Consider the following 13,501-nt stretch of genomic DNA (forward strand, 5'->3'; position numbering starts at 1 on the left):
AGAGTGGGAAACCTTTTGGATTTTTTTTTTTTTTGCTAGTGGATAATACTACGGGGAAATGGAATTAATGTTGGAAAACAGAAGAGTGGCTTGATTCAGTTAGACATATACTAAAGCACACAGATAAAACTGAGCTGGCATCAAAACTGAGAAGTCTATTGAGTTAGAATCCACTCCTGATAAAAATGGAATAGCGTGAAAAGTAGTTTTGAAATCCAACTTTGAAAAGCTGCTGTGGTAACATCTTCTTAGGTTCTGAAATTAATACAAAGACAGTTAAATGAATCCACAAGGTACAATTACTTCTAAGTTAATCATTAAAGCAAAGAATAATAGCAAAATCATTTGCAGGAACCCAACGTAGACATCCTACACTTACAACATTAAACTCAATTTTCAGGACTGGATGTGTATTACATATTATTTTCTCCTAGAATACCAACAAAACCACAAAAGAGAACTGGATAATATCAAGAAGAAAAATGTACTGAACATGGTAATTAACACGGGGAGACTACTGTCAGAAGAATCTGAACTGGCTGTAACACACTCCTTGCAAATTAATTTCCTGCAGCACATCTACCTGTGTGGAACTCCAAGGTTCAGCATGGCAGGTGGTGAGATGCTGTAGGATCATCAGCAGATGATAGACAGATGAGAACTCTGTAGGATCATGCGTATTGACAGGAGAGAAGTATGCATGTTTGAGGACAAGAGTTTTAAAGAAAAAAGCTCCATCTGTGTAACAAGATGCACTTATCAGAATTTGAAAAGAAAATTCAGCAAGAGGATAAATAATGCAAACCCTAGCTCAGAGTGGATCCCATACACAGAGATCCCATACATCGCTTTCCATCTGTGTGAGATGGAAAGCAATGAGTTTCTAAGCTGTGATGTTGCTGACCCCACTCAGGATGATTTTTTTGTTTTGTTTTGCTAGCTTGAAAGCTACATCGAACTTCAAAATCCTTTTGTTCACATTATTATTTGCTACTATTGCCTAATTAGTTCATGTTCATTTTGTACTTGGTACAAGATAAACAACCTGGGATGGATACACAGCCTGTTTCCAAGTCCCTGCCTACAGCATCACTGTGTGCTCTGTTCCCAAGTCCTTAACTCTAAATGCCGAAGTCATGTCTGGAGAAGAATCAAAGCCTAAGATTTTGTCCTTACTGGCCAAGAATAACAGTTCTTCTCTTCCTTCCTCTCACATTGTCTCTTTTCTGTACCCTGTCTTAAACTCAAAAGGAGCAGTTTAGCACCTTCCCAGCCAACTTAGTTTCTTCTTCCGTAGTAAGGGAATACGGATTTAAACTTCAGGCTAAGATGTAGAACATGGTCCCGCTTTCTAGGTTAGCAGCTATTAAACTATCTCACAAGACACAATTATCACCAAAACTACTGCCCTGCTGACTGTGTTTTTGAAGAGAAGAGTAAACCCAATCAGACTACACAGACAGTCTGATCTCAGACAGCAGAATAAAGGAAAGGATTTAAGCTATGACTGATAGTCATAGCTGAAGTGGCAAGTCTTGCAGACGTACTTTTATCACAGCTGCAATTGGTGTCCAATTTCCAGACAAGTGAGTTTTGAGAGATGCTTCCCATTTTCATTTTCCCTAGTAGCTGGCTTTGGCATCTCCTCACTTCCAAAGGACATGCTAGCACTAGTATCTAACTCCCCCTGGCCACTAAACAGAGGGGGTTGGCTCCCACTCACTAAACCCTGGTGTGTTTGAGAATCTGAACATCCCAGACTTGGCTGTGTTGATATAGAGACTGAGACCACCTCTGTAGAGTTCAGAAGAGAATCCTCTAGGACATACAGTCCTGGTCTGTAGGAGTGTAGCCTGCTCCTCCCTCCTCTCAGCTCTCACAAAGCTGGAGGTGGAACAGCGACACCCTTTTAGGGCAGATTTGCACTTGCAGGTGTTAATAGCAATTTTCTACAGACCACAGTTGTATTTCTGAGTGACGGACACAAACCTAGAGGGACTCTGCTTTCCTCACAAATACAACTTGCAATGCCTGCCCCTATTGACACATTGCCTCAAGAGCAAAACACAAGGATTACATTTTGTCGTAGAAAATAAAATATTCCACGTTATTCCTGAATCCGGGATGCTCAGTTCCAGATCCATGTTTTTAGATGTTACACAATTAACGTACACAGCAATATTCAGCACAGGACTGGAAAGACCTAAGCGAGAGCTGACTTTCCAACATAACTTTATCTGTAAAATAAATTGTATCGGGTTGCATTGGGACTCAGATTATAGTTGCCACTGGGATAAACACTGTCCACAGGCAAGGCAAAATGAGGGTTTCTGTCCCAAAGAGTTTACAAAATAAATTCAGTATTTCAAGGAACACTTGAGAACTGAGGCAGTCATGTAATACTTCTAAAGTAACTTGACATTTGGAAAAACAAACTTAAATGTTCTTTCAATGCTGAGTAAAAAGAGCTTTTACTCTAAAGCTAGGAAAGCACACTATCTTTTCAATGAGGCTACATAGCTGGGGGCTGCTGTGGCAGCAAATACAGGTAGTGCTAGTTCAAGGGTACATTTTCAGAAAAGACTGCACAGTTTATTTTACTAAAGAAGACATATTATCAGATGTTTGTTGCAAAAATAGAAAAAGGGAAAATCATCCTGCCTAGGTAAGGGTGCTTTCATTTAAGGAAACACTGAAGCATGTAGCTAGGTCTATTAATATTCAGGTCAGTTCTCATGCACCCACCATGACCTCACTGCTTTCCTGACTCAGCAGAAAAAGGGGTTTATGAAAAAAAAACATTAAAACCCTTTTTTTTTTTTTTTTTGGAAAGCTACTATCATTTAAACCTGTGCAATTATTTTTAGAATTAATACTCTCTCCTATGTTTCCCCACCAGCGTACTGAAAATGCACATTCCTACTTTCGTAGAGGGAAAAAAGTTCCAAAAGAACCAGACAAATACTTTGACATTACTTAGAGTATAAAGAGCTCTAAATTCTTACTTCTGGAGACGTACCCAGAATTAAATCAACTGTCAAACATGAGTACAGGAAGCAATTTTTATTCCACCAGTATTAATGGAGATTTAACTTTTTTTTCAGCTCTTTCCTACAAAACAGGCAAACATCACCAAAATCTGACCAAACAGCCTGCAAGATCAACAGGTAAAACCATGAAATTTTGCATTACTCTTTCCCTGTATGTTAACCATAACTTAAAACATTACCAATGAGAAAATTGCATGTAAAGTTGATCAACCCAGACACCTGCAAACTCTGAACATGTATTAAGTATTGTGAAACAATGCAAATGCAAAATACTCTGAAAGATTTGCCACCTACTGAAATTTCCAGATGCACTATTTAGACTTCTAATTTTAGAAGAGTCACTTTCTTTCCACAAATACAGTTCTATGAAGCAGACATTACAAATTACTTTCAAATTGAGTAACAAAACATTATTTTTATGTGAACAAATCTGGGACACCAAGTGCTGAGCATGTTGACAATGCAACTCAGTCAAATGTGCGTGGCCATCCACAACAGACAAGTAGAAAAATGATGATGGTCATATTCTACTCAGCGACAGGGAAATCTGGTACATGACACAGGTAATGGACATGACAGACAAAAGGACTGGAGGCAAAGTAGAAAGTCTGTAGGTTTTAAGCAGTCTCTAATTTTTAACTAAGGAAGCATTCTCTGGCCTGGTATGCAGGGTTTGTTGTTTTAAGCCGTTGTCTCTTTGGTCTCTCAACAAGTGGATCCTCATCTCCCAAGCAGCCAGCAGGAAAGCGCTCGGCTGAGGTAAGTGATGTAATTAGAGGGCAGTGTGCAGGTACCACATATTGAATTCACATTGCACATTTAAAAATACCGGGCATCGCCTCAGCTTCTGAAGGAGCAGTAATGTACCACCACGTGCTCCTTCACCCTTTAGTCATACTCTACAGCAAGTTACTATAAAGAACTCAGACTTCCTTCTGAAGAAGTATTGATACTGTCAGTTCATTCACAACTAGCCAGTTTTTGTTCCATGTTATTTTTTCTAAGAAATTTTTAGGGATGAAGAGTCCAGTGTATGATGTCTTTCATTGTAAGCTGCTAATTATATATCTAAATATTTACTTGCATTATAGGAAGAAATGCTTGAAATTTAATGAGTAGATAACAGTAAGTATGTAACATTTGCTTTTGTTTTGGGTCTTAAAGAACAATAGGTGTGTTTAGTTCTGTTATTGAAAAGAGCACTTGCTGTTATATCTATAAGGCTTACAACCACACTCTTTAGTTCAGACTGGAGATAACATTCCGCCATAATTTTAAATATTTCAGAAAGGGGCTGGAGAGTTAAAAAAAAAAAAACAAAACCAAAACATTCAATTACATCACCAAAGCCTGTGTGTATGCAGGTATTAAAACCTGTAGCTTTTCCTGAAAGTTTTGAGATGAATAAACACATCTCTGTGTCTAGTGTCGTAGAATCTCTGAGAACACATTCTGTACTACTTCAGCAAGGATGAAGTATTTTTTAAAAACATATCAATTCCTATTTAATATGCTACGTTAATATGCTTTATAATACTCAATATGTTTAAAGCAATCAAAACTACACATCTGAAGAAGTCTGTATTTCCAGGAAAAGTTAAATATCACTGTGTTAGAAGTGTATTTTGTTCTTTGTGTATATACCTATTAATTCTGATGAGATAGTATATTGGGAGAGATTTACACAAACCCAGAAACTCATGAACTTAAACAATCCCTTTAATATAACCAACATATCCAACTTTCAAATATAAACTGAAACCAACAAAAAAGAAACTCAAAACAACATTCTGAATGCCAAACAGGGCTTATGCAAAACAGTGCACATTTATTTGAGGTATCGTATCCATGAAAACAAAACAAAACAAACCCAACCATCTACATTTAAAAAGAATTTTTACTTAGCAAGGCGAAAGAAGTTAGGTGGCACATACAGAGTAAACAGATGTAAACAGTGTAAAAATACAGAATGTTAATACCAATCAACAGAAAACTTTGGTTAGGAAAACTGAAATAACCCAATATATTAAAGAAAAATAAACCAGAGCATGCAAATCCTTATTTGTTAAAATACACTCATCCACGTGGCTAAGTGAAAGTCACAAGCTAGTGAGATGGTTTTAGAAATGCAGTTTTCCTTCTTTATTTGTTTTCCTTAGACTGATTGTCATTCAATTTTCCACTGAAGTGTAATAGCTGATGAAAAGCTTTCAGCCTTTTTCAACCCACTGGTAATTGAATTTTTGAAGCTTCCAAACAGGTGTTGCAAAGGAGGTTTAGGTAATTGTGTTTCTACGATATAGTGTGATATGCAACCTTGCTCAAATGCTGCAGCAAACGGTGCATGATCTGTTACCATTCTGGAAGGCAAAAGCTTGGAGAACAGTCAAGTTGCTCCAGATAGAACTGAAAGATTTTAGAATTTCTCCTCACAAGAGTAGTGACAAACTCCATGGTAAATTGGGTAAACCACTTAACATTTTATTTGCAACACAGACTATTTTGGCAACCAAGATATATTAGAGGAATCTGAATAGTGACCTGCAGTGCATGTGCTTTTCAGAAAAATCAAGTTTTGTTTCAGATATGCATCAGGAGTCTAAACAGCACAAGGCTTTTCACACTGAAGCAACTGTACCAATGCCATCCACCTAAGCTGCACCTACAGGTCCTTCTTGTCTTCTGCTTCATGTAAGCGGTCCTGAAAAAGAGACCGATTAAAAATAATTTATGTTTGGCAAGATCAGAAACCCTTGACTCCATATGCCACATTTTGCCCTCTTGCGTTCATACCCAATTTGTTTACTATACAACCCTCTGAAGTTGTGGTTCCACCAAGAGTACCCCACAAAACACGTGCTTACAGACAAACTGCAAACTCAGCAGAAAAAATTTTCTGCTATCAACTGATTTATCCTTAGAAGCTGCATCTACTGTGTACTCAGTACCTTCTGTTCTTTCCATTCAGAGGTAAACACAGAAAACTGTAAGGATGTGTGTTCTAGACCACAAGACTGTTAGAAATGCAGCAGGACTACTACGGCTCGTTGCACAGGGAAGCACAACAAAGACAGGACATGCACGGTGGTCTTAATTTGAACACAGATCAGTTGAGCAATCACTGTAAGAGTATAGGGTGAGGCTATGAATCAGTAAGCAGCTTCACAGAGTACAAGAAAAATATAATAACCAACTCAAAATTGCCTTTTTTTTTTTTTTGTTTAGATTATGTTATTAATACAGGACCAACAAACAGCTTTTCCTGAAAAGCAGGTCACCGTAATTTTAACACCAATCATATAATTTCTCCCAAGACCATTACCTGTAAACAGGCTAACTTTCATTTTTATTGAATTTTGGTTGAATTCTAAGACAAACATTAGGCATGGAACATACAAACAACTGTCAGACAACTTAAAGAACAGTCAGGGGTCCCAGTTCTACCAGAAATAATTACTGAATATATTATGGATATTGTAGCCACAAGCATATGCAAACCCAGTCAAACTGTTAATCAACTGTTGCTTGGTATGTTCACTTTTTTTATTATTTTGTACTTTGATTTGTATTTTTATAGTAGCCTGTATTTAACATAGGCTGTTTGTTGGTTTATTTGTTGTTTTTTTGTTTTGCTTTGTTTTTTTTTTTTCTTTCTGTTCTTGCATATCAACAGTATTACAACATTTATAATCCAGTATTGCAAAAGTATGTTTAAAGAGCAAACAAAATAAAATTGCTCTTCTAAATTATGTATATACCACATGCACACACACTACTCCTAGCATTTTCTTACAAGATTTCAGTTTGATCACATGCAGAACTCTGAATCTTATTTCCCAAGTGACAGCAAAAGAGAGTCTAATGATGACCTGAGCTTTGTAACCTCAAGTATGAAAAAGAAAATGCTAAGAGCTTTGCCATCCAGTTCTTTAAAACCAAAATTCTACTATTTGGATGAAGTTTAAGGAGTGCTGTCCATTGTAATTATGATATACTAAAGATTTTGGTAAATTCTCTTGCATAATAAATACCCAACAAGAAGAATTTTGCTGGTACAATTTCCGAACATTGTGCTCATACAACAATCCAGAACCACCTACCTGAAGCCGTTCATATTCTTTCATGAGATGATCATATTCTCTTTTAAGGCCTTCAGACTGCTTTTTAACTGCAGTCACTTCATTATTTGCCTTGTGGAGAGCTGTAAAATGACAGAATTAGTGTTTTAATCGTTACTTGTATTCCCCAGTCCCTCAGAGCCCTAGTTATGTATTAGGGCTCCAATGTACTAGACAGTCCTTCCTCTAAAAAAAGATTTAAATCAGAGCATCATAGATGGACGCAGGAAGAGATGTGCAGGACAGGGAGGGAAAGAGTAACTTGTGTTCAGGAAGAGCAGCACAAGGAACAAGAAGGGGCTGTAAAAAAGTAAGGTCAAGACCAATAAACTACTGACAGAGGTGATAAATTAGCGATGACTACAGTGTTCTGTCACATTGCAGAAGACAGTTCTAAAAAACCAAAACTTTATAACCTCAAAATGAAAATTATCAGCCATCTTAGAACAAAGACGGAACTCAAACACTGGGCAAGATTTAGCAAAGCACTGAGGCTGTCTATATAATGTGGGGGAAAAAAAAAAAAAAAAAAAAGAAAAAGATGAGAGAGAATACATTATTATACGAGCATAGACCCTCCCTCTTCACCCTGTTATATATTTTACCATGCATGAATTAATTCATTAGAAGCATCACTTCATGGATGAGAAGGCAGAAATGATGATGGTAGGATAGACAACTGTGAACAGGTTTTTAAGATAAGAAAAAGTAATTATTACTCTACTCACAATCTCAATAGCAATAAACTGAGAACACATCTGTGCTGCAGTACAAAACAGCCCAGGACTCCATAGGGGCTAATTTACAATGCAGGGTAAATCAGCCCAAGTTTCATAAAGCCACTAGTCCTAAGCTGTTATGTAAGCATTCAAGTAAGGTAATTTAAACATTTTAATATTCCTCTGCTGTGAGTATCTTAGGTATCTTTGTATTTCTCTGCTGTAGCAGCACAGATATACCCTAAAATTTGATTTATTCATGCTAAAACAGAGAAGTGTTGTTAATGACCTATGAGGCTGCCTCACATTGCCATATTTAAAAAAAAAAAATCTCGATGGTACAAACAAAAAAAGAAACATTTTAAATTTTCCTTGTTCCAAAAATGTGGATCTATCCTTTAACTGTGAGCTCCCCAAGACAGGCTGGTCTTTCCTAGAGACCTCCAAGACACTGAAGAACTACAGCATTTCTGTAAGAGTCTGTTCTCAAAAGATAAGGAGCTAGATGTGTTTTTTGTTAAGCACCTAGCTACAAGCACTCTGGTCTGAACCATGTTTCTCCTTGGGCGCTAGCTTCTGAAACATCAGGACACAAGAGATTTGACTGCTCTCCTGCCTGCAAAAAGGAAGACTCCCTCCCCCAGCATTTCTGCTATTTTTAATTAATACTTTGAATGCTTAGATTCAAAATAATTCTCATTTTAAAAGACTAGGAGTGGTTTTCCAGTAATAGGACTTTTATCTAGCCTTAAATTCTGGTCTACTTATGTCTATTGGGTCCAACATTGTCAAAAATTCATCTAATCTCTTTATATCCTTTCTTTCATTTCCATACTCTTACACAGATATCCTTCATCCTTTACTGCATTCTTGACAGCATCAATACAAAAAACATTTTCTAAAGCTTTTGGTATTTGGCATAACCATGATTTCCACACATCTGACAAGTCAAACCCCACTGCATAATTACTCTCTCTCTGACTTTGCCACTGTTTAAAATATTCACTGGTAAAATTTGGAAATCACTCTAAAATAAACTTGTGACAATTTTACAAGCTTCTGAATTTAAAGTTGTAGACAAAAAACATCTGCGTATGCCATTTTGCCTCTTCAAGAAACTGCTAATTAGAAAGATAAATTTTGACTTTGTTTAAACATTCTTGTACTTAGTTATAGTAAAAATTAACAGTATCTCATTTCTGAAGAAGTCATAATTCAATGTTATTGATCTAATACTATTTAGCCGTTTACAAGCAGCTGCACAGCGCTTTAGTTGCACCTAAAAATTACTGTATCTTTAAAACATGAACAAAATATCTAAAAGTATCTGCAAACTAAGAAAGCAAACAAGCCACTGCATTGTTTCAATGTTTTGACCAAAACAGATGTATGACAGGAATACTTCACCTAACCCTAGGAGATGAAAAAGCAAAGAACAGATTGTCCTTTCCACCTGTGTTGGCAATAGGCAAAACAAAACCCCAAACTCAGACTCATTCCTGTTGAGGCCAGACAATAAAAAGGAGCATCACATCTTTGACAACGTGAACTCCCCAGCATGCCAGCTTCCCTGGATGTCATCTTCTCAAGCAATGGAGACCATCCATACATCGCTGCTCAACTATTTTGCTGTTGCATGAACACTGCAGTGCAGCCAAGTTGATTGTACAGGTATATTGTTTGGCATATGGATCATATCATATGAACACTGATCCAGCAGAAAACAGAAGATCTTTTGTGTGCACAATACAGTCAGTTATTATTTCTAGCTTCCATCTGGTCTATTACTTTGCCTCACCGGAGACAGAACAGCTGGACTGGCAGCAACCAAAATCCAACAGCTGATTGTTCCTACCAAGTAAATGCATGCGCAGGCAGGTGGTGAGAATGCTGCTTCTACGTTAATGCTACTGAGAGGAATAGTCAGTAAGTCCTGAAACTGGAAACCAGCCTCAGTACTGTGAGAGGTGGGCTACCACTCTTCACTCCTTCCCTTCAATTAAAAAAAAAAAAAAAAAAAAAAAAAAAAAAAAATCAACAGAATATTCTTAGAGCAGGATTATCAGTGGAAGACATTTATGGAAAACTTTATCCCTTTACACTTAATGTGTGACTGGAGGTCCATAAACTAATGTAACATGTACAGTCTGGAAGAAGTAGAGAACTTGTCCTTCCCCTACCACGTTCTCTGTATCCTGTTCCAGGATAGACAGTTTACTTCCTCTAAAGTCGAAGTAGGATGAGGAATAAAATTGTTCTGAAGATGTTACACAGCCCAGTAGCTGTAGCATTTCTATTATCTTCTCATTTCAACAAGGATGGACAACAGAATAGTAAAACAAAACCAAACGGCAAAGGCAACCAGTGATTCTTTGGGCATTTCCCTAAACAACTACTAGTCCTGATCTGACTAAATCACTTGACTTACAGTGCTTGCTACTAAGGAAATGATCTGAAACTTAAATTAGCATTGCTCACAATACAAGTCTAAAACCCAAAGGTTCTGGACTAATATAAGACTAAGAAAGATCCCTCTCTCCAAGTTGAGAAAGAGCTATTCACATTTAAGAATTTAGGCCCTGATGGGACAAGAGGTTTGCCAACAAATATGCTGTAAAGCTGAGAACACAAGTCCAGTCAAGTAATTCCATACTAACTCTGAATTCTCTTCTTAAGATGTAATGGTCAGAGAAAGTTTAAAAAGAGAAGTCAGAGCCAAAAAAATACACAGAAATTTGCTTTAAGTACCTTTTGCAATCTCAAATGAAATTCTGTTACAAAAGGGATGTTACAGCATCTTCAGAAGCCATAAATGGCCCTGTGTAACTAAACCATGGCTGCTGCATGCAGTGCCATCCCTTCGAATCAACTCTTGTTGTATGTGACGTTGCTCCCACCAGGGTTATGATCTCACAGTTAAAAAGTGAGGTTAAGCATGATGGATTTTGTTTCTAATACTCCCTCTGCCATTGGCTAAATAAGATGAAACCATTGGCAATTCTTTTAACTTGTATCTCTTATTCTTCCCAGCTTACAAAACGAAGCTAATAGTTTGGGGGCTTTTTGGTGTGTTTTTTTTTTTATTATTATTATTTTATTTTTACTTACTTATTTTTAAAAACTTGCATGATTCAGTGGAGCTCAACTTATAGTTTTTATAAATGGCACTAGCCTGCCTGACAACACAAAAGCTGAGCTGAACTCTCCGTGGCAGCAACAGTTCTATGAAATGTATTCCCAATGTCTATACTGTTAACATCTTTCTATCACCTAATAATCTTAGCACTTAATTGAGCTATACATCCATACATGCACACTTTCTAGAATAGTCAACAATTAAAAGCTATTTCAAAATCAGCCTTCCACATGAATTGTTGCTGTCTCCTGTAATACTATGCAACCATGAAACAAAAAGCACTCGTGACACATTCTGTACACAAAACAAACCTCATTAAAGGATGCACAAAAGTTTCATCAGAATTTCCTCGTGCCCTACTGTATGCCTATGACAACAATACATAGAGAATATTTTCAGAAAAAGTTGAATTAAAGTTCAAAAGCACACAAATTACTTTGGTGAGTCAGTACACACCTCACAAAGTGAAATCCTAATGTCAGAGACAAAGAAACGATCTTGTTCTGCTGCAAGACTTGATCAATACCAGTTGTTCTGTAAATGAAGCTGTAGCCTTTACCATACACTAGGACACTATCTCCAAAAAAATGACCTGAGATAGAAGGTGAAACAGTACAGCATCGCATAAGTCACCCTCCTGACCAAAAGGCCCCATAATAACAAATGGACATTTCACACATCAGCATTTCCACAGTGTGGGATCTGTGAGCGAGAAAAGAAAGTTAATGCTCCAAAAGTTCTGTTCCTGCCCCCAACCCAAGGTCTGCTGTAAGGACTGCTGCTTTATGAAAGTTCTCTCAGACTCTGACATCATGTTCAGTTGCAGATAGTTTGTTTTGTTGTAGGTTTTTTGATAATTTTCAAAACTATCAAAATTAAAAAATATCATAGCATCTCTTCTTTCCTCAGAAAATTGCTATAGGTCTGAGACCAGAAGCTATACCAAGAGCCTTTAATTATCTAAATCAACATTTTGTTTGAAATATGTCTAATATGCAGTAGGAAAAACATTCTCATATCTGTACTGGGTGCTTCTAGGAGCATGTATATTTATTTCTAGGTATCATTGAGACATTTTTCATAATGTAAAGTGTAACAAGATAACACCATCTCCAAAGGTTTCTAAACAGTCATGTTATTACATGTCCAGGTATGCTAAAAATGGATTTAGGCTCTGAAAGTGCTAGCCCCACTGCTGGGTGCCTATAAAACCCCCCAGTATGTGGGTCTGCAATAAAGTGGTGAAGAACCAGCCCCCTTTCATTCACTTCCAGAATAAAACAAAAAAACGCATCAAGGGGGATAGGAAAGTCAAGTCTGAAAAGAAATTTGGCTGAAATCTTTGTCACTCCTTTCCAACTTTTCCTCAGATTTTAGCAATTTCACTACTCAGTCTCTTTGTTCTCTATTTTCATTCATCCTTCCCACCTGCTCAGAGCATAGTAGGTGGCAATTTTTTTTTTTTAACTTAGGATTTCACTTATGGTTAAGTGGACAAAAAAAAATATATATATAAAAAGGTAGACTGCATTTCCTCTAAAAGGTAGAAAGCTAAAGAACTAGGGATAGGTCTCCTGGAAGTCTGCAATAATCACTGTCTACACTATAATTTCAATCAGAACTTCAGAAAGAGGAGACATACAGTATTTTCTCTGCCAGAAGTCGTAAATACTGGATCAAAACCTTACAGAAAATTTCAATCTCCCCTGAAGTCACAGCACTAATTTGATACTAAACTGTTATTTAAATGTGGAACAGACTTACATTTAGGACTCCTCCTGGGTGCCACTCTATTGAGTTAACCCACCATTCAACACATGGCCTAGTATAAAGTAATATATCACCCTATCACCCTGAATAAGTAACTTAACAAATGTATCAGATGAGAGCAATGGCTATTTGAAACTGCTCCGTGAAGAACATTATACTTGTTTTTTTTTCATCCACGCAGAAAATAAAACCCGAAATCCCAACCAAACAAGAATAAAATCCAAATTTATGATGTGTACTGATACTACAGCTAAAAAACAAACAAAAAGAAAACCCCAAAAAGCAAACCAGTAAAGTTTTCCTTTTTATACTAGTTTTGCTTTATTTCATTACAAGGTGACGCCCCTACATTCTTCGTTCCCTTCCCCCTCCCCACCCCCCCGTATGACCAAAATTGAATGGCTTGGACTTTGTGGACACAAAAGAAAGGTTACTTTAGCCATGTGAGCTCAGTGGTATGAAATAAATTGTTAAAAAGAGGTAAACCAAGCTTTTCTATCTCTGTTTTGATTTTCTGTAATGCATTGCTCACACTTAGCGAGCATGAAACTCAACATTCACCTACTCCATTGCAGAAGTTTCAAAAGAAAACAATAAATTTGATTCACATTAAATCTCTAACACTCCATAAAAAGCTGTGTCTACAGATGTGGTTATTCTAAAGTATTTTTAGCTTTCTAGCTATCAGTTTGCTCAAAATAAGGTATA

At 37.0% G+C, this 13,501-nt stretch overlaps 1 protein-coding gene across 5 annotated transcripts in view; it reads right to left on the reverse strand.

Annotated features, from left to right (window-relative positions):
* Nucleotides 1-4,751: 4,751 nt before the first annotated feature.
* The window catches only part of DUS4L (dihydrouridine synthase 4 like), a 38,607-nt gene continuing 29,857 nt past the window's right edge, over nt 4,752-13,501 (reverse strand). For all 5 annotated transcript variants that reach the window (XM_032996232.2, XM_042792206.1, XM_042792208.1 and 2 more), the window contains 2 exons: nt 7,151-7,251; nt 4,752-5,751 (listed from right to left, as the gene is read on the reverse strand). In XM_032996232.2, coding sequence (XP_032852123.2) covers nt 5,713-5,751; nt 7,151-7,251 — 140 coding nt within the window. In that variant the 3' untranslated portion in view covers nt 4,752-5,712. The remainder of the gene's footprint in view (nt 5,752-7,150; nt 7,252-13,501) is intronic.

This window comes from Tyto alba, unplaced genomic scaffold (genome assembly GCF_018691265.1).
Source record: "Tyto alba isolate M040663 unplaced genomic scaffold, T.alba_DEE_v4.0 Super-Scaffold_2, whole genome shotgun sequence".
In the NCBI taxonomy this organism is placed as follows: Eukaryota; Metazoa; Chordata; class Aves; order Strigiformes; family Tytonidae; genus Tyto; species Tyto alba.